The sequence below is a fragment of the Capra hircus genome, chromosome 25 (genome assembly GCF_001704415.2).
Source record: "Capra hircus breed San Clemente chromosome 25, ASM170441v1, whole genome shotgun sequence".
NCBI classification, from domain to species: domain Eukaryota; kingdom Metazoa; phylum Chordata; class Mammalia; order Artiodactyla; family Bovidae; genus Capra; species Capra hircus.
The window spans coordinates 37,403,864-37,426,333 of NC_030832.1; the positions used below are offsets into that span (position 1 = coordinate 37,403,864).

At 41.5% G+C, this 22,470-nt stretch overlaps 1 protein-coding gene across 3 annotated transcripts in view; it reads right to left on the bottom strand.

The window, feature by feature from the left end:
• The window catches only part of LOC102191297 (cytochrome P450 3A28), a 32,717-nt gene continuing 14,903 nt past the window's right edge, over positions 4,657-22,470 (bottom strand). For all 3 annotated transcript variants that reach the window (XM_005697861.3, XM_018039887.1, XM_018039886.1), the window contains 6 exons: positions 16,261-16,388; positions 15,105-15,171; positions 11,878-12,038; positions 9,267-9,493; positions 6,784-6,946; positions 4,657-5,178 (listed from right to left, as the gene is read on the bottom strand). In XM_005697861.3, the coding sequence (XP_005697918.2) occupies positions 5,071-5,178; positions 6,784-6,946; positions 9,267-9,493; positions 11,878-12,038; positions 15,105-15,171; positions 16,261-16,388 (854 nt within the window). In that variant the 3' untranslated portion in view covers positions 4,657-5,070. The remainder of the gene's footprint in view (positions 5,179-6,783; positions 6,947-9,266; positions 9,494-11,877; positions 12,039-15,104; positions 15,172-16,260; positions 16,389-22,470) is intronic.

The following is a 22,470-nucleotide window of genomic DNA, read 5'->3' on the forward strand; positions in this document are numbered from 1 at the left end:
CAGATCTGCACCCTTACAAGATGAAAGGGATTGTTGTCTCTAGGGAGTCATCTTGCTGGCACCAGAGAAAACTGCTCTTGACATGAAGCAGGCATTCTTATGTCTTCTAAGAGGGCTGGTTAATGCATGTGCACAAGGTACCCTAAAGGAGAGGGTGGCCCAGATGTAGAGAAGGAATTTTATGTATGAAAATTTTTTCTTTTTTTTGTTGTTGTCAACCTTTTTTGTTCAACACTTTTATTAAAAAAAATTGGGATATAGTTGCTTTATAATATTATGTTTAGCATGGGGAGCTCAGCTTGGTGCTCTGCAGTGATCTAGATGGGTGAGTGGGAGGGAGGCCCAAGAGGGAGGGGATATAGTATACAAATAGCTAATTCATTTCACTCTACAGCCAAAACTAACACAACATTGTAAAGCAACTATACTCCAATTAAAGCAATTTTTTTTTTGTTTTGCCTCGAAAAGAAGTTTGTATCATTCTGTATGGATACACAACAATTTGTTTATCCATTCATCCACTGATTTTGTTTCCACCCTTTTGCTTTGGGGAATAGCACTGCAATGGATATGAAGATACATGTATTTGAGAAACTGTTTTCAGTTCTCTTAGACATCTATCCAAAAGCGCAATTCTTGAGTCATGTGGTAGTTCTATGCCAACCTTGCAGAGGAGCTGCCAAACATTTTCCATGATGGCTGTGCCACTTTACAATCCCACCAGCATGAACGAGCCATCCAATTGGTACACATTCTCACCAATACTTGCTTTTTACCTTTTTTATTTATAACCATCGTAGTGCTTGTGATGCAACAAGATTTCTGAAACTTTGATTTTCTGTAACTAAAATAAAAAATCCAAATGGTTAAGAATCTATAAGAATTTGCCAGAGATTGTTGTTGTTCAGTTGCTCAGTCATGTCCAACTCTTTGTGACCCCATGGACTGCAGCACGCCAGGCTCCCCTGTCCTTCACCATTTCCTAGAGTTTGCTCAAACTCATGTCCATTGAGTCGGTGATGCCATCTAACCATCTCATCCTCTGTCATCCCATTTTCCTCCTGCCTTCAATCTTTCCCAGCATCAGGGTCTTTTCCAATGCATGGCTCTTTGTATCAGGTGGCCAAAGTATTGGAGCTTCAGCTTCAGCATCAGTCCCTCCAATGAATATTCAGGGTTGAATTCCTTTAGGATCAATTGGTTTGATTGCCAGAGATAGAGGGGGAGAAAGGAGAGGAAAGAGTGTGGAGGGAACCTGCTTCAGGAGGCCCCTGAGCCTTCTACGTGCTCCAGGGACACCTATACTCTCTGCTATATAGACAGTTGGCTAGTAGGGATCCACAGAGCATGACTGATACGAAGGCCTTGGGTGAGTTATATAAACCTTCTCAACCTCAGTTGCCTAAACTATATAATGAGAGTTAACAGCTTTCCTCCTAAAGGAGTGCATACCAGACCAAACAAGTCCCTGATCCATGACCTAAAGGGCTTGGGTCCTGGATCTCCAAGCTGGCCTTCTGGTGGCTTTGACTAAAGAGAACATGTGACCTCACCCATCAGATACCTGATCCTTAGCAGACCCTCTAGAAAGGTGCACTCATATGAGTTCATAAACCGTTAATTAGTATCAAGACTTCTAGAGTAAATACAAACTGTTGAATGTCTTTTGTCAGCAAATTACAGTGAAAAATAATTAAAATTATTAGGAGTTTGCTGAGTGTGAACTCTTCATTTTTTCACTCCTTATTGGTTGTGTTTAAATGGCTCATTTACCACCTGCTGTGTATGGAGATACTGAATCAAAAATGTTTAGGACAGTATTTCCTGGATTCTAATTGGGGTTAGGGGTGTCTGTCCTGCTGTGTGAGTTCAGGGCCCTGAGTGGGACCTCCAGCCCCACGTTCCCCAACCCTATAGGTGCCAAAGCCCCCCTGGGTTGAAATCCCTCCCACTCTTCTCCTCCTGGCTTGGGGTAGCAATTGTTTCTAGAAAGTTCCCAAACTTGAGTCCACTGTTGGTAAGGAAAAGATAAAATCCCAAAGGAACAAACAGGAGTAAGAAGAGCACATTCCCTACTTACAGACACAGAGTATTTATAAGATTCAGTCAAGACTTCCAGGCAGTTACCAGATTCCTTTTCCTGGGCTGAGTCATTCATTCCCACCCTGAGTCACTGGGAGTATTGGATGCTACTCATAACAGGCCACCCAAACTCTGGATAATCTCCCTGGGCCAAACTAAAGCTTATTCACCTGGGAGTTTGTACATCCTGGGAGATAGGGCCAGTCTATGATGGGGTGCAGAAAGCTGGTTCTGCCCCCAACTGGGATCCACTCTGGATTACAAATCTGTCTCAGATTCCCTGTGGGACTGGGCTCTGCAGAAACCACATCTTCAACTCGGCTTTCCCTTCTGCCCCACTCAGGTCCCCGCATCCCTTTACTTGAGATCGCTCTCTCAGTATTTGTGCCAGAACCCCAGTATCAGGTTCTGCTTTTAAGGAACCCAACCTAAGACAGAGACTGAGTCCAAGCCAATGTGTGTACAGTGACATTCAGCTGAGGGACATAGAGGTGTTGAAATTCAGCGCAAAGTCTTTGGTCTAAGCAATGCAAAGACCACATTTACCCAAAGCCACTTGTCCTCATTTGCCCAAAGCTGCTGATGAGTCTAGACTCAGTCCTGGACAGTGCTGGGGTTTTAAACTTAGGAGCTCCAGCTTCAGAGGCACCCATCTCTCAGTCAGAGTGTGGTGCTGCCTCCTTATAAGAAAGCCAGACAAAGAAGACCAGGGTGAGAGATGGAGAGAGCTATGTAAGCCAAAAGGAGCCCTTGTGACCACGAGCCTGAACAAATAATCACAAACCTATGGAAGAGTCTGTTGAAAGATCTATTTTTCTTATTCATCTCAGAGCAAATTGCCAACCTGATAATTCATACCCCCGTATTTCCCACAAACAACATCTCCTATGTGACCACAATACAACCTACAAGTCTGGAGGTTAATGCACATCACTAGCAGCTAAACTCAGAGCCCCAGACCCCCACCTGCCCAACCATGTCCTTGGAGCAGAAGGACCCAGCTCCTGAGCTACATTAGGACATCACCTCTGTAGTCTCCTTCATCAGCAACGTGTGATGTCGCCTCTTTCAAAGATTCCAAACCAGTTACAAACCAGGAGAAGAATGCTCCCCTACTTGGGTTTGTCTGACTCTTCAGATTTCCTGCCTCCTTGGCAGGATTATCACACAGGTGAAGTGAGTTCTCACTGTGTCCCATCAGGTGAAGTGCCAGCTATTTATCCCATTCCTGATGCCGCTGTCTGATCCCTTGATGAAAGGGGTGTCTGCCAGATTTCTCTGCTCTGATGCTCCCCTTTCCCTCTATAATTAGTGGGCATTTGGAGCAGCAGTACTTTGAAGCTGTGAGTTTCCTCAAGAAATTGCAATATATATATATATATATTCATACATACATATACATATGTACATACACAGTCCCCTCAGCTTGGCTCAGTGTCCTTTCCACATGTCCCCCTCAATGTTTACATTTCCCTGCTTTCTAGCCCAAGATGGTCCATCATCATCACATACTTTCCCAACCCCGGAATCAGCCTTTTCTCTAAGGATCCCTGGTTCATTTCAGTGGTAAACGATATTTATAATCCAAGGTCTGGGCACAAGGTGTGCTTATGGCTAAGAAGGTGTCCCTGTTTCTAACACACATTAGTGAAAAGCAGTAGGTATTATGTGTTTCGTAGTTACACAAACATGAACACATACCTACTTGTCTATACCTGTATCCATCTGTATGGAAAAGCAGGTATTTACCTGATAATTCAGTTTCAACCCCTGACCAACAGGGTTTCTTCTAGTTTCTCCACCTCTGAACCAGTGACTCCTTCTCCGACAGTGAGGATGCTGGCCTCCAACATCTTTCATATGTATTACTTGATCAGTTCTTCGCTATGACCCCAATCCATGAACCATCCCTTTCCACTCATGCTGTCCCCTCACCCTACAGGCCACCCCCACAAGTGAGCATTTTGGGTTCCCTCACCCGTGCCCGGCTGCCATCCCTGTGAACACCCTCCCCTCCCTACTCGGTCTCTGACTTGGAGCCACTGTCCTCCTCTCTGGCTCCACCCTGACATGTGAGGCTGCCCACCTTCTGTGGCCCACCTTCAGGTTTAGGACTGGATTGTCCAGGAAGAGATGGCAGGCAGGGGAAGGAGAGGGGAGGGAAGGGGCAGGAAAGGGAAAGGAAGTGCTGTGTGCAGCTTCTGACCCCACTGAAACTGACCAGTGTGTGTAGCCTTTCTCCCCAGTCAACCATCTTTTATTCCATGTTTGCTGTGTTAAGATGGTTGGGGGTTGAGGGTGGAATACAAAGAGGTATGGAAAATATGTGCTCCAAAAAAAGGTAGATTTAAACTAAAAGGGTAGATTTTAAAGGTAGATTTCTAAACACTGGGCAAAGTCGTAGTCAATTAACTCTTACCTATTTAATATGTTAAGACGGAGTTTTGAAAATGGCCCCGCCCACCAGCAATTGTGATAGTCAAAAAGTATTTGGTCACTGCATCCCCAGACGGAGATGTACACTTCCACCCTAACGCGCACAAAGGCATCAGGTAATACTCTTGTAAACAGATGCTTATTGTCTTGCTCAATATGTTTTATTTAGCATATTCAAAATAAAATTTGATAGAAATATCGTTCCAGTTACCATCTTAATTCTTATTTTCATTAAAGTCTGTCGATAAGATTGTTGAGAAATCTTCATTCTGACCAGTGCTCAGGAGGAGTAGATGGTACTAACTGGGGTGGATGGAGCGCGTCCTGTGAGAACCCGTGAAGTTGAGTGGCACTTACTAATCGCCTCCTTTGTATGGCACATAGTATATAATGATCCAGGCAGGCAGTGAGAAAGCGGAATGATTATGCAGAATCCCTGCTCGCCATCAAGTACAGCAGGTGAAATCCATCTTCATTTATTGGTTTTATCAAAGCAGGTCACGTCTCTGGTATTCTGAGATGCAGCTTCCTTCCAAACCAAAGGGAAAATCCTTAGAGAAAGTCAGGCTCTGCTTGTGGTCCCAGGCCTCTGGGCGCAACCTTTAGAATAACAGGTTGTTCTGGCTGTGTAAGTCCTTGAGTGTATAATTTCAGGGGGATCTGCAACAGTTAAACAAGCACATGAGAACCGATTAATGAAGCCCTGCTAACAAACAAACAAAAAAAAGCAAAGTCGACAAGAAACTGCTTTACAAATGTCGGGCATGACTTAGCGACAAAAACAACAACAACAAAGCTTTCAGCATGATATATATTGGATTATTTTAAACTACTAGTTCCATATGTTTAGTAGATACAAGGGCAGATAAGGGGACAGGTAAGCTGTCTGTATTTCCTTAAATGAATTTTAATAGTTTACATCTTCGAGAGAGTTGGTTTATTTAACATATTTATAAAACATGTGGGAAGAAAGTTGCTTACAGTATTCCCTTATCATGTCCTATCAGAATTTAACTTCCAGTTTTATTGAGATATATTGATTTATAGCAGTGCATATATTTAAAGTATACAGCATAATTATTTATTTATATAGGTCATAAAATTGTTACCATGGTGAGTTTCATTAACACTCATCATCTCATATAGAAAGAAAAGAAAAAGAAATAAAAATGTTGTTTCCCCTGTGAGAGAAGTCTTAGGATGCACTCACTTACATCATACAGAAATGGTAACAACAGTCACTGTGCTTTGCACGACAGCCCTGCTGCTGCTGCTGCTGCTGCTAAGTCGCGTAAGTCATGTCTGACTCTGAGCGACCCCAGAGATGGCAGCCCACCAGGCTCCGTCATCCCTGGGATTCTCCAGGCAAGAACACTGGAGTGGGTTGCCATTTCCTTCTCCAATGCATGAAAGTGAAAAGGGAAAGTGAAGTCGCTCAGTCGTGTCCGACTCTTAGCGACCCCATGGACTGCAGCCTACCAGGCTCCTCCAGCCATGGGATTTTCCAGGCAAGAGTACTGGAGCGGGGTGCCACTGCCTTCTCCGATGACAGCCCTAGTGCTCACTTATAACTGAAAGTTTGCACCTTCTGACCACCTTCATTCAATTTTGCCTGCCCATCTTTGATCCTTTATATTTATTCTGGGCTATGCCAAAAGGGACAGTGCTAACATTCATCCCTCATTCATTCCACAAAATGCCTATTTGAGCACTTATTCTGTACCAGGCTTGATACAAAGTCAGGCTGGCCTGTGTTCTTCTTGATTTAAATTTTAAGTAAAAATACTAAGTATTTAAAATGTACCAGATTCTTAGGCATTATGGCAAAATTTTTCCATCAATTTTACTATGCAAGCAGTGGCTGAGATGTGCTGTCAGAAGAGCCTGTCTAAGTTCTGGTGGGGAAGAGCATCACTGAAAAGTCGCGATGAAAAGTCACTGCTCTCGTGACTGTGCACACACTTCCTTCCAGTGAATTTGAAACCAAATTTAAAATCTTTCTTCCATTCACTGCATGGTGTGCAGTCCTGCCCCACTAGCTGCATTGACTCCAGATGACCTTTATAGTTGGGTCTTCATGGAGCTGCTGATTTAGCCCTCCAGTGATGATTGACAAGTAAATGTTTCAGGTGACTCCAAACAGATTCTCTGGCTGATAGAATAAGTTATCTTTTGAATTGATAACATGCCTAGATATATAGAGATCCATCAGTTAAAAAACAACTCCCAATAAAATGTTATTAATGCAGAAAGTGAATTGCTGACCTGTGTTTCTTTACAAGGTATGAAGGAGAAGTTCTGAAGGATTCTGACGAGAGCAAGTTTTATGTTCATTAAAGCGAACCTCATGCCAAGGCAGTTTCGGGGTCCAGTTCCAAAAGGCAGGTAGACGTAAGGATTTATGCTGTCCTTGTTCTTCTTACTGAACCTGGATCCACAACACAGACGAAACAAGTGAATGAAACAGAAAAACCAGAAGAGCTGCAGGTCTGAGGTTTTAACTTAACTCTTGGACCAGTAGCATAAAGAGATTTCTGTGGGCTGGTGACCGAATACTGCTGTGGGGAGAAAGATAAGTTCCACTGTCTGGACCCTACAGAAGCTTTCACTCCTGTTGAGTTGAGGTAATGGTTATTTAAAGAAAATGTATCCTTAAATTCTAAATTTACGTTCAGGGTGGTGACATGTTCACTGTCTGAAAGGCAGTTAGGAAATGAATGTGACTGAAGGAAACATGGGTTCCCATCTCCAAGCACACTTATGTCGCTCATGTGCTCGTGGGGGAAGGAAGCAGGAGAAACATCTCTGAGGATTTAAATTGTTATATTTTAACTGCTTTCCCTTTTTTCCCTTCCAATCTCCATGTGTCATTGTCTCTCTGCCTCTCTCTGCCCCACACAAAATGCTTAGGTCAGTAGAGTTATGTCAGCATGTGATGCCAGGCTACTCTAGATAATCACTGATTTCTTTGTCTATCTGTTCCACTAGCCTATAAATTCCTTGATGGTTAGATCTCTGTTTTATAAAAATTTGACTCCTCAGTATTTTAATATGTCAAGGAAAAATGTATATTTGGGGAAAGTGATAATAGCATTGTGGTTACATATATTTAAAAGAGTCCTTATTTTGAAAAACATTATGTAATATTTACAGACAATGTGACAAAATAATATGGAGATAGAAGGGCAGCGGTGTCATGGGAATGGTGCACACATGGGCTGATGCTTCTTAAGCAGGGAAGAGACCCATACAGATATGCATTGTACAGCAGAAACCAACACAACTAGCAATATACTGCAGTGAAAATGTATCTCATAGGCTTGTGTGTATAGAATATATTTGCATATGTTTCAAATACACCCATACTTGTATATGTTTGTAAAATTCTCCATAATAGGCTTTTGTAAATATTTGGTTTCCCACTCCGTGGCCCAGTCCCTGACATACACAGGTAAGCACTAAATCTCTGCTTGACGGCTGAATGAATGAAAGGGAAGTACAGTGAGTGGTCTCTGGTTTTAGTTTCCTGATGCTGCAGGAGGGGGAGCTGCTGAGCTTGAGGGAGAAACAGCATCCCTGGTCCAGAACAGGGGACTCGGTGGACTCTGACTCTTCTATCAACAAGTATTGTGTGTCACCGCTATGGTAGAACTTGGACGTCAGGGCAAACAAGACCACCTGTGGCCATCAGGGTGAAATGAAATGACAACCCATAGTCAGGGTGAAATGAAAGTCCAGATCCCAGCCAGTGCCCGAAAAGTTCATTCCAAACCTTGATCCCTGCACACGAAATGGGAGAGAATCAACTCTATCCAGAGTTCAAGCTGTGCCCAAACCAGACCTTCGCTCTTAATTCCTGAAAAGGATACTCAACAGCTCTCCAAGGAGGAAGTCTAGACATCTAGAGAGCAGAGGACTTCTCTTTGGAAAGTCACCAAAGACTGAGACAGAAGGGAGCTGGCCCAGGCCTGCAGCCAAGACAGAACCAGGGCCCCTGGGTGCTCCTCCATCCTCAGCGAGGCTTCTTAAGCCACAGGGATGAGACCGCTGGTCTCCAGCCTGTGCTCCCACAATAATAACAGGAAACAGCAGCCAGTGTCTAGAAATTAGGAATGTGGGAACATGTCTGAATTCAGAGGGCTAGGAGAGAATAGAAAGGCTTAAAGGAAATAAAAAGCCTATACACCTGAAATAAGACAGTAGTAAGCTGGATGGCATCAGCAACTTGGACAAGAGTTCGGGTGAACTCCAGGAGGTGGTGATGGACAGGCAACCCTGGTGTGCTGCAATTCATGGGGTTGCAAAGAGTCAGACACGACTGAGTGACTGAACTGAACTGATCTGAAGGTAACTTATGGAATATGCATACAAACATATGTATATAGAATATTGTTTATAGTTTATTGTTAAATAAATTAACCCATTTAGAACTAATATATAAGAATACCACCCAAAGTTTCAAAAATCTATATATTCATAGAAAACTGTCCACAAGGACATACATTATTAATGAGGCCTATCTTACTGTATTAGGAATAAAGACAGCTAATAAGTTTCTCTTTTCTAACCTAGTTTGAATAATTCAACTCAAACAACGAACACAGTTAAAGAGAAAAATCTTTTAAACAATAAAAAGATATACAAGAAAATGGTTGCCTGGTTACCCATTTGACACCTATAGTAAGAGTTGTCAAAACATGCAAGCACCAAAAAGATGAGGGTGGGTGTCTCTTCTCCAGGGTCTGTACCTTTCGGGACGGAACTCCTCAGGCTCTGGCCAGAACTCTGGGTTGTTGTGAAGCACAAAGAGTGGCACCATCACTGTTGTCCCTTTGGGAATGGACACCCCGTGGATTTCCACATCCTTCTTACAGAGCCTCTCAAGTCTCCCGGCAATTGGAAACATTCTCAGAGTTTCATTCACCACCATGTCAAGATACTCCATCTGTACCAGGGCATCATAGGTGGGAGGGGCCTCGGAAGAGAATGACAGATTTTGATAAATTAAGCTTTTGGATCAACTTTCAACTCCATCGATGTAGTCCTATTGAAATGTCAGGTGCTCCAGGGAATAATTTAAATCGATCAAGGACATTTATGGACATTTTAGTATCTATCATGTCCTTTGACCTCTCCAGGGCCCATTGAGATGTGGAATTGTGAGGACTTGGAAGATGTAGGGACAGTGCCCTAACCAGGGCTTGAAGTCCTGCACATTGTCATGCAGTGTATTTCTTTCTCAGGAGAACAAGTGTGAGCAATAGACTAAAACCCTTACTCTTAAGTGAAATAGGCCAAAATCACTGTTTCTTTTTGAAAGTGAGGGCACGTGTAAGTACCAAGGAAAGAGAATGTGTAAAAGAGCAAATCCCCTATTCAACACGAAGGTTCTCAGTTGAAGGCTCCTGACTGCTCATTCTTTTCATTATATGTATACAGTTTGGAAAGACTACATTAAATGAAAAGTCTATAAATAATTTGGGGAGAAACGAATTCCTTTCTAAACCAAATCCGCAAGTGAAGAATAAGACAGAGGAAGTTACAAGAGAATCAGAACCCTGAACTCCACCCTCTGTTGCTGGAAGAGTCCTCTATTGTCCCTGTAGGTGTGACCAGAAGGTTTGAAGGTCTAAATAAGCCACTCCAGCCCCAGGGGCCAGCTCTCCTCATACCACAAAGAACTCCAGTTTTTGCAGATATCTGAGACTAGTGAGGCTGGTATGTGGCTGTCACATGGGGTTATATTGAAGGGGCAACATTGTGGAGGATAAGAGTGGCTCAGGAGCCAACACCCCGGATCACAGCTTGACTAGATCACCACCAGGTACACGACTCATGTCTGGAAGTATTTCATCTCCCTGTAGCTCAGGTATCTCATACGTTACATGGAGACAGATGGAGCTGACCGTCCAAAGGGCTGTGTGGCAGAGACACTCACTGCTCACCCAGCATCCATGTGGTCCCCGTATTTCCCAGGCCATCTGAAGTTATGGGAAACCAACTTTGCCAATGGGCTGTGAACTGAGGTGGTTATGTCAGTTCAGAGACAAAATATTTGAAAAGTCAGTGAGCAACTCTCAGGTTTCTATTCCCCAGATAACAAGAATGTTTCAGATAAGGCATTTACAAGAAGGTGGAGCCTCATCCTGTATCCCCAAGTGACTCTGTGGAGCAGGACTGTGTACTCATTTCTCCACTAACAATCCATGTTGGAGGTATAGATGTGGGTTAAAAGTAAACCTTTGCTATGAAAGCCCCTGAGATTTTTAGGCTAATCTGTTACTGAGGCATAACCTAGACTCTCCTGACTAAGACTGAATTTTATGAAGGTTAGATTCATTCATAAATGGAAAGTGTTTAGATAGACATAGATAGTAAGAAGTAAGTATTAGCCAATAGTGGTATTGTTATTATAAGTATTATTATAAAAAGAGGAGAACACAATGCTTTAACTACTCTCTGTCTCTTAGTGACTTTTTCATCTTATCGCACCAAAATAATCCCCAAATAAGATTTACCAGAGAAGACACAGCATCTGTAATTTAGGTAGGCACGGCTATCTATTCTTTTCTTGTATCTAACTCTGTGATTCCCTCCCATTCTCATTCAGGTTGCTCAGGTGGCTCACCTTGAATTAGTGGAAAGCTGGCTAGTGTGATGTGAGCAGCCTGTTTGAAAGTCGCCCACAAGACTGGGCTTCTTGATCTTGACACCCACCATTGCCCTGAGCGGCAGACATGTGGAATACCAGACATGTGTAGAACATGTGCGGAGCTAAGTCAGCCCAGCTAGTTAGCCATGGCTAGCCTAGATCAGCCAACACCCAGGCCACAGCAAGTCGAGCCATAGTAGCAAAGAATCTGCCTGCCGTGCAGGAGCCGCAGGAGACACAGGATCAATGCTTGGGTTGGGAAGATCCCCTGGTGGAGATCTTGGCGACCCACTCCAGTATTCTTGCCTGGAGAATCCCATGGAGAGAGGAGCCGGGCGGGCTACAGTCCACAGGGTTGCAAAGAGTCAGACACGACTGAAGCAACTTAGCGTGCAGCATGCCTGCATGGAGACACTGGAGCAATAGATGTTCACTGTTAGATGCCACCAAGATTCTGTGATTTTTTAACGTGGCATACAGTAATATGTGATATGCCAATACCAGCATTTTTTTCACAGTACCCACATTCCTGTGTGTGCAATGCATTATCTATGTTTCCCCTTTTTTTGTACACCTAGATCCTTCTTAAATAGCACAGGTAAAAGATTTGAGGCTTACGTTTTCTGCACATATGTTCAAGAAGCAGCAAGAAGGCATTTTTGCTAAGGCTTCACCTTCCCCCTCTCTCTGCAGGTATCATCACTCACCTTATTGGGGAAAGTCGCATCAATCTCCTCCTGCAGCTTCTGCTGGACATCAGGGTGAGTGGCCAATTCATATATAATGAAGGAAAGAGAAGTGCTAGTGGTCTCATAGCCACCAAAAATAAAGATAGTAGTTTGGGCCACGAGTTCTACATCAGACAGAGCTAAAAGGAGACAAGAGACATTTTATAGCATATAAAACACATCAATATAAAACATCACAGTTTAGATGATGAGAAATCAAATGAAACTGCCAAATGCAAATGGGGAAAATTTGAAAGCAATTAGAGTCAAACTGGGAGTGTTTCGTATTCTCAGTCTTCCATGGGAGGGGAAATACGTATACCTATGGCCGATTCACGTTGTTGTATGGCAGAACCCAACAATATTGTAAAAAATATTACTGTTTATAATAGCCAGGACATGGAAGCAACCTAGATGTCCATCAGCAGATGAATGGATAAGGAAGCTGTGGTACATATACACAATGGAGTATTACTCAGCCATTAAAAAGAATACATTTGAATCAGTTCTAATGAGATGGATGAAACTGGAGCCGATTATACAGAGTGAAGTAAGCCAGAAAGAAAAACACCAATACAGTATACTAACACATATATATGGAATTTAGAAAGATGGTAATGATAATCCTGTATGCGAGACAGCAAAAGAGACAAAGATGTATAGAACGGACTTTTGGACTCTGGGGGAGAGGGAGAGGGTGGGATGATTTGGGAGAATGGCACTGAAACATGTATACTATCATGTAAGAATCGAATCGCCAGTCTATGTTCAATACAGGATACAGGATGTTTGGGGCTGGTGCACAGGGATGATTCAGAGAGATGATATGGGGTGGGAGGTGGGAGAGGGGTTCAGGATTGGGAACTCATGTACACCCGTGGTGGATTCATGTCAATGTATGGCAAAACCAATACAGTAAAGTAAAATAAAGTAAAAATAAAAATTAAAAAAAAAAAAAGAAAGAGACATGTGTACTCCAATGTTCATTGTAGCACTGTTTATAATACCCAGGACATGGAAGCAACCTAGATGTCTATCAGCATATGAATGGATAAGAAAGCTGTGGTACATATACACAATGGAGTATTACTCAGCCATTAAAAAGAATACATTTGAATCAGTTCTTTCTTTTAAAAAATATAAATGTATTTATTTAAACTGGAGGTTAATTACTTTACAATATTGTATTGGTTTTGCCATACATCAACATGAATCGACGAGGTGGATGAAACTGGAGCCTATTATACAGAGTGAAGTAAGCCAGAAAGAAAAACACCAATACAGTATAAGTAAGTAAGTGAAGTCGCTCAGTTGTGTCCAACTCTTTGCGACCCCATGGACTGTAGCCCACCAGGCTTCTCTGTTCATGGGATTCTCCAGGCAAGAATCCTGTAGTGGGTTGCCATTTTCTTCTCCAGGGGATCTTCCCAACCCAGGGATCGAACCCGGGTCTCCTGTATTGCAGACAGACACTTTAACCTCTGAGCCACCAGAGAAGCCCAATACAGTATATACTAACACATATATATGGAATTTAGAAAGGTGGTAACGATAACCCTGTATGCGAGACAGCAAAAGAGACACAGATGTACAGAACAGTCTTTTGGACTCTGTGGGAGAGGGCGAGGGTGGGATGATTTGGGGGAATGGCATGGAAACATGTAAAATATCATATAAGAAATGAATCGCCAGCCCAGGTTCGATACAGGATCCTTGGGGCTGGTGCACTGGGATGACCTGGAGGGATGGTATGGCGAGGGAGGTGGGAGGGGGGTTCAGGATGGGGAACATGTGTACGCCCGTGGTGGATTCATGTTGATGTGTGGCAGAACCAATACTATATTGTAAAGTTAAAAAAAAAAAAAAAGAAAGAAAGAAGAGGCAAAGAAAGAGAAGGAAACTCTGAGTTGCAGGCAAAAGGAAAACATTGATGCTGCCTCAATTCAGTTTGTGGAGGGTGCTGGCTATTCCAGCATGCATCTCCTATAGTCTATTAATAATAAAACCTCATTGAAAAGTTAAAATAAAAAAAGGGAATGAGCTGTTTTTTGAAAAAAAAAAAAAAAAAGCTGATTCCAGAGCTACTCAGCGGTAAGAGAAACCTGGATTGTCTTACATCAGAAAGTGAAGAAGTTCTTAGAAAAAGATAATTTAAAGGACAGTGGAAACTCTGTATGTACTGATGGTGCATCCTTATACATTTGTCAAAACCCATGGAATGTGTAATACTAAGAATGAACCCTAAGGTCAACTATACACTTTGGATGATAATGATGTATTAATGTAGGTTCATTGATTCTAATAAATGCACAACTCTGGTGTGGTCTTTTGATAGTGGGGGGAAGATTGTGTGTAGTTGGGGCAGGATGTATATTAGAAATCTCTATACTTTGCACTCAATTTCCTAATAAAACTAACTATTCTAAAAATAGTCCATTAAAAAAAGATTTAAAATGAAGCAAGGAGAAAAGAAAAAAGAATATAAGATCCTACTTGAAAAAGCTCCAGTGGACAAACCAGAAAGAATTTGAGAATCAGAATGAGAAGTGATGTAAGAGAGTACATGAGATCATGCTATATAAATACAAATGAACAAGTAAGCCAGCAAGAGAGAACGGAGAGCTTCCCTACAAAAGAACAGCAACTGATGAATACAGAAGAATGGTGGGATCAGAAAGTCATCATGTTATACCCATCATGGTAACAATGGTTTCAGCCAGAAACCATCCATGAGTGATAAAATAAGTAGGTGACAATTTGAAGAGAAACAGTGTATTTCCAGTCTCAAGGCTTCTCTCACAAGTCATTTATTAATTACAAAAGGGAAAAAATAATCTCTAGAGTGGAGTAAGCTCTATACAACCTTAACCAAGAGTTCCAAGTTAAGGGCACCAACAGTGGGACAAGGTGGATCTGGAGCAGCCTGAGAATCGATATTAGAACAAAGCTCCCCAGAGCGGTAGGCGATCCACTGACCATGACTCACTTCCGGGCCTGACATCCTTGCTATACTTGCCCTTTCGAGCTCTGAACAAAGTTGGGCCTGAAAACTTCCAGGAAGTGCCACAGTCTACTTTCTGCACAAGTGTCTTTCTTCAATTTGGCAGAAATTCTCACATGCTTGGAAAACTTCCTGCACGTTTTGAGAACCGCACCCTACCTATGTGCCTTCCCGTGGTGGCCCCTGTGAAGCTCTCCGTGGTTACCTTTATGGGTGTCAATTTCTTTGGAATTCTGAGAGTTAATCATTAGCTGAAGTAAATCCACTCGATTCTGGAAACAGAAAGAGAAATCAATTTTAGAAATTACTTGTGAAGATAGAAATAAATCAGGAGTGTATATTTAACTTCTTTCCTGAAAATATGGCCCCTTAAAGAGCAAGATCTAACTAATATTGCCTGAGTCCTCAGTGAACACAACCACCCACCTACAAATCTTAGAGACCATGATGCTTCCCTGAGAGAAACCCAGCCATCACGTCCAACCGGTTTTTTGTCCTCACTCTCTCTGATCTTTGGTTTCTTTGACTTTTGAAACAGCTTCTTTTTTAAAAAATATAAAATTATTTAATTACTTTACAATATTGAGGGAGAGGGTGGGATGATTTGAAACAGCTTCTTAACCAGATAGTTATCTGCTGTCTCTCATGTCACACCTGTTTGCTCGGGAACAGGTCCATGACTTCAATCCTTTTTTCCCCTTAACTTTAATTCGTAATGAATGGACACACAAATCAACTCCCTCACATTGCATAGGTCACCAGCAGATTTTGCAGAAGCATCTACACACTCTTGACCCTCCCAGGACTCTACACATTCTTCAGTGACATCCTATAAGCAGCCCATCTCTCCTAACCTGCAGACAACTTTGTGCTGGCCTCAAGGCCTCATGAAGGCTAACTGGGTTAACCCACTTGCAGCTTCATTGGCCAGAGAAGATGCCTGCTTGCTTCAGACTATGACAGGGCTCAACTTTTTAAAAGACTGCAACGTATCAGGCATCTGATGGAGTCTTTCATCAGACAACCTATAAAATATGAGGCTTGGCATTGAAGTAATTCTTTACCAAGCTAATATTTGGTGAAATATCAGTAAAATTATTTTTAATTGGTAACTCTTGTCCCTCATATACTAATTAGCATGCTTTTCACTGTATTTAAACTGCTCTCTGGTCATACTCACATTTTCTTCCCCATCCTTTTCCTCTTCCATTGCCCCCCAAATTTATAGAACCATCCTATTCTATACTCCATAGTTTTCTACCTATCTTTTAAAAATGCAAAGATGCATATAAGTCAGATGTATACAGCTCAAAAAATTATCAAAAAGTGAACACCCACTCGTAACCACCACCAGACTTTACCGTTTGTTTATCTGTGAGGCGACTTTCTTTAATCTTCTTTACAGATTTTGTGAAAAAGTCCACAGTACTTTTTGGAAACATAGTAATGTTTAATAGTTCAAAAACTGGGTTGAGAAACGGAAATAATACTGCAGGGAATAAGATAAAAGGAAGCTCAGTGAAAATGCAAATTTTACTTTGCATTTAGCAAATATAGTTTACCTTTAGCAAATATAATTTGCTCTATCAATCAAAAGAGTGAAACCACCAGGATACTCAATCATGACCCATTGCCTCTAGACCTTTGCTCAGACTTCCAAGTCAATGACTGATCAAGGCCAAGTCCACATCTAGGGACCATCACTATAGTAGTGAGATCAGTGGTTCCCTCTGCATCTTTGGACTGACCAAAGAACGGGATTACATTCTGGCACCTCATGGCCTTTAATTCTTGGGCTAGCATCTCTTTGGATAAACCAGACCAAAATCTGTTACTTCAATTAATTGTGAAGTTTAAAGAAAAATAGTCATGATCAAAATAATACAGTAGGTGTTTTTCTACCACAATGGAATAGAATTAGAAATCAATAATGGAAAGACAATTGAGATACACAAATATGTGGAAATTAAATAACACACTCCTAAATAACCAATGGGTTGTAGAAGACATAAAAAGGGCAATCAAAAATTACTTTTAAATGACTGAAAATGAAGACACACTATATCAAATCTGATGGGATGTAGCAAAAGCAGTATTCAGGGAGATATTTGTGGCTGTATGTTTAGATATTAAAAGAACAAAGACCATAAATCAAGAAGCTCAATTTCCACCTTTCCACTCTGAAAGGAGAAGCACAAACAACACTTAAAGTAAGTAGAAGGCAGAAAATGGTAAAGAGAAGTGAAGACACTGTAATGAGTAGGAGATTAAAAAACAGTGGAGAAAATCAGTGAAACCAAAAGTTGATGCTTTGAAAGATTTTTTTAGCTAGACTGGCCAAGAAAAAAGAGAAAATACTCAAATTGCTAGCATCGAAAATAAAAGAAGGGAGATTACAAATGACATTTTAAAAAGTACAGAGACTATAAAGAAATCTTTGTATGCTCAATATCTTATAATAACCTATATTGGAGAAGGACTTGGAAAAGAATATGTGTGTATACACAGCTGAATTACTTTGCTGTACACTTGAAACTAACACAACACTATAAACCAACTTTACTTCAATAAAAAAGTAATCTATGAACAACAGTATGAGAATAAATTAGATCATTTAGATAAAATGGACAGATTCTCAGAAAGACACAAACTGCAGAAAGTGATCCAAAAAGAGACGATCTGATATACCTATTAAAATGGACAAAGTTTGAGTTAGTTATCAAGAAACAGCCCAGAGCTTGGCGAAGAAAAGCTCAGGTAGAGGTGGTTTCAATGGTGAACACTACCAAATATTTAAAGGATTAGCCCCATTTTTAAACAAACTCTTCCAAAAAAATAGAAGACATTGGAGCACTTCCAAAGTGTATGAGTTTGATACTAAAACCAGACAAAAATAGCCCAAGAAGGTACAGACCAACATTCCTTATCCCATGGAGGCACAAATCCTCAACAAAATACTAGCAAATTGAATCTAGCAACACATAGGAAGTGATACACACCATGACCAAGCGGGGCTCATCCCAGGAATGCCAAGTTGTATAATAAACCACACCAAAGAAATTAAGAAACAATGCATAAAAAGCACGTGACAAAACCTAACACTCCCTTGTGATAAAAACACTCAACAAACCGGGACAGAAGGGAATTTCCTCAACTCGATGAAAGTCGTCTACGAAAAACTAAGCTAACACCATACTTAATAGTGAATGACCCAAACGTTCATCAGCTGATGAATGCGTAAACAAAATGCAGAATGCCCATATAATGAAATACTATTTGGCGCACAAAGAAATGAAGCACGGATATGTGCTACAATTTTAGATTACTCATGATAGATGAAAGAAGTCAGCCACAAAAGACCACATATTGTATGACTCCATCATATCCAGTGTCTAAAATAAGCAAATTTGAAGTGACAGAACATAGGTTGAGAAAGTGAAAGTCGCTCAGTTGTGTCCGACTCTTTGCAACCCCATGGACTGTCCATGGAATTCTCCAAGCCATATTACTGGAGGAGGTAGCCGTTCCCTTCTCCAGAGCATCTTTCCAACCCAGGGATTGAAGCCAGGTCTCCCGCATTGCAGGCGGATTCTTTAGAGCTGAGCCACCAGGGAAGCCCAAGGGAGTGCTTAAAGCTAAGCGGGGGTGGAAGGTGATAAGTACAGGGCTTGAGAGCTGACAAAAATTGACAGTAGTGATGGTTGTACATATATCTCTGAGAGTACTAAAAACCTTTCTTTTTCAATTGTATTATAGTTGAGATACAGCACTGTATTAATTTGGGCACAGCGTAATGACTAATGACTTAACATACATGTATTTTAAAATTACCCCATAAGTTTGGTTAACATTCCTCACCTGATATAGTTACAAGTTTTTATTCCCCTTGTGATGAGAACCTTTAGGATCTACTTTCTTCAGTTCTGTCAGTTCAGTTCAGTCGCTCAGTCGTGTCCGACTCTTTGCGACCCCATGAATCACAGCACGCCAGGCCTCCCTGTCCATCATCAACTCCCAGAGTTCACTCAGATTCACGTCCATCGAGTCCGTGATGCCATCCAGCCATCTCATCCTCTGTCGTCCCCTTCCCCTCCTGTCCCCAATCCCTCCCAGCATCAGAATCTCTTCCAATGAGTCAACTCTTCGTATGAGGTGGCCAAAGTACTGGAGCTTCAGCTTTAGCATCATTCCTTCCAAAGAAATCCCAGGGCTGATCTCCTTCAGAATGGACCGCTTGGATCTCCTTGCAGTCCAAGGGACTCTCAAGAGTCTTCTCCAACACCACAGTTCAAAGGATCAATTCTTCGGCGCTCAGCCTTCTTCACAGTCCAACTCTCACATCCATACATGACCACTGGAAAAATCATAGCCTTGACTAGACCGACCTTTGTTGGCAAAGTAATGTCTCTGCTTTAGAATATGCTATCTAGGTTGGTCATAACTTTCCTTCCAAGGAGTAAGCGTCTTTTAATTTCATGGCTGCAGTCACCATCTGCAGTGATTTTGGAGCCCCCCAAAATACAGTCTGACACTGTTTCCACTGTTTCCCCATCTATTTCCCATGAAGTGATGGGACCGGATGCCATGATCTTCGTTTTCTGAATGTTGAGCTTTAGACCAACTTTTTAACTCTCCTCTTTCACTTTCATCAAAAGGCTTTTTAGTTCCTCTTCACTTTCTGCCATAAGGGTGGTGTCATCTGCATATCTGAGGTTATTGATATTTCTCCTGGCAATCTTGATTCCAGCCTGTGCTTCTTCCAGCCCAGCGTTTCTCATGATGTACTCTGCATATAAGTTTAATAAGCAGGGTGACAATATACAATCCTAACATATGCCTTTTCCTATTTGGAACCAGTCTGTCATTCCATGTCCAGTTCTAACTGTTGCTTCCTGACCTGCATATAGGTATCTCAAGAGGCAGGTCAGGTGGTCTGGTATTCCCATCTCTTTCAGAATTTTCCACAGTTTATTGTGATCCACACAGTCAAAGGCTTTGGCATAGTCAATAAAGCAGAAATAGATGTTTTTCTGGAACTCTCTTGCTTTTTCCATGATCCAGTGGATATTGGCAATTTGATCTCTGGTTCCTCTGCCTTTTCTAAAACCAGCTTGAACATCTGGAAGCTCATGGTTCACATATTGCTGAAGGCTGGCTTGGAGAATTTTGAGCATTACTTTACTAGCATGTGAGATGAGTGCAATTGTGCAGTAGTTTAAGCATTCTTTGGCATTGCCTTTCTTTGGGATTGGAATGAAAACTGACCTTTTCCAGTCCTGTGGCCACTGCTGAGTTTTCCAAATTTGCTGGCAAATTGAGTGCAGCACTTTCACAGCATCATCTTTCAGGATTTGAAATAGCTCATCACCTCCACTAGCTTTGTTCGTAGTGATGCTTTCTAAGGCCCACTTGACTTCACATTCCAAGATGTCTGGCTCTAGGTGAGTGATCATACCATCGTGATTATCTTGGTCTTGAAGATCTTTTTTGTACAGTTCTTCTGTGTATTCTTGCCACCTCTTCTTAATGTCTTCTGCTTCTGTTAGGTCCATATCATTTCTGTCCTTTCTTGAGCCCATCTTTGCATGAAATGTTCCCTTGGTATCTCTAATTTTCTTGAAGAGATCTCTAGTCTTTCCCATTCTTTTGGTTTCCTCTATTTCTTTGCATTGATCACTGAGGAAGGCTTTCTTATCTCTTGCTATTCTTTGGAACTCTGCATTCAGATGCTTATATCTTTCCTTTTCTCCTTTGCTTTTCACTTCTCTTCTTTTCACAGCTATTTGTAAGGCCTCCCCAGACAGCCATTTTGCCTCTTTGCATTTCTTTTCCATGGGGATGGTCTTGATCCCTGTCTCCTGTACAATGTCACGAACCTCCGTCCATAGTTCATCAGGCACTCTATCTATCAGATCTAGTCCCTTAAACTTATTTCTCACCTCCACAGTAGAATCATAAGGGATTTGATTTAGGTCATACCTGAATGGTCTAGTGGTTTTCCCCACTTTCTTCAATTTAAGTCTGAATTTGGCAATAAGGAGTTCATGATCTGAGCCACAGTCAGCCCCTGGTCTTGTTTTTTTGACTGTATAGAGCTTCTCCATCTTTGGCTGCAAAGAATATAATCAATGTGATTTCGGGGTTGACCATCTGGTGATGTCCATATGTAGAGTCTTCTCTTGTGTTGTTGGGAGAGAGTGTTTGCTATGACCAGTGCATTTTCTTGGCAGAACTCTATTAGTCTTTGCCCTGCTTCGTTCTGTATTCCAAGGCCAAATTTGCCTGTTAATCCAGGTGTTTCTTGACTTCCTACTTTTGCATTCCAGTCTCCTATAATGAAAAGGACATCTTTTTTGGGCGTTACTTCTAAAAGGTCTTGTAGGTTTTCATAGAACTGTTCAACTTCAGCTTCTTCAGCGTTACTGGTTGGGGCATAGACTTGGATAACTGTGAAATTGAATGGTTTGCCCTGGAAATGAACAGAGATCATTCTGTCATTTTTGAGATTACATCCAAGTACTGCATTTCGGATTCTTTTGTTGACCATGATGGCTACTCCTTTTCTTCTAAGGGATTCCTGCCCACAGTAGTAGATGTAATGGTCATCTGAGTTAAATTCACCCGTTCCAGTCCATTTTAGTTCGCTGATTCCTAGAATGTCGACGTTCAGTCTTGCCATCTCTTGTTTGACCACTTCCAATTTGCCTTGATTCATGGACCTGACATTCCAGGTTCCTATGCGATATTGCTCTTTACAGCATTGGACCTTGCTTCTATCACCAGTCACATCCACAACTGGGTATTGTTTTTACTTTGGCTCCATCCCTTCATTCTTTAGTAAATCACAAATATAGTAAATCACAGTAGTGTTAAGTATACTCACATTGTACATTATACTGGCAATACTTTTATGCTGTTGCTGAAAAATTGCCTCTTTTGAATACCTTTATTCAATTTCCCACCAATCCAAGCCACTCCTCTCCTAAAAAAAAATCTGATCTTGCTTTTATATGAATTTGGTTTTCTTCTTCTTGTTTTTTAGTTTTGGATTTTTAAAATTAATTTATTTTTTAAAATTTTGGTTGACTGTGTTTTTGCTGCGGCTTGTGGGCTCAGTTTTCTCTGTGGCATGTGGGATCTTAGTTCCGCAACCAGTGATTGAACTCATTACCTGAATTGGAAGCAGATTCTTCACCACTGGACTACCAGGGAAGACCTAGGTTTTTGTCTTTTTTTTTTAAAATTTAATTCTATATAAGCATTCACCTTTTTCTGTTTGACTTATTTCACATAACATAGTACCCTCAAGGTCCTTCCACCTTGTTGCAAATGGCAGGATTTTCTTCCTCTCCTGGTTGAATAATATTCAGTTCTGTGAATACACACACACACACACACATAGATATAATAGTCAATGTGTATACTGAATGTTGTTTATAACTTCCATGTCCATTTCATTTGTTGATGTAAAGGTAAGATGTAAAAATGAATGAATTATACATTTCACACTGGTATATTACGTGGTATGTGAATTGCATGTCACGCATGGATGTGAGAGTTGGACTGTGAAG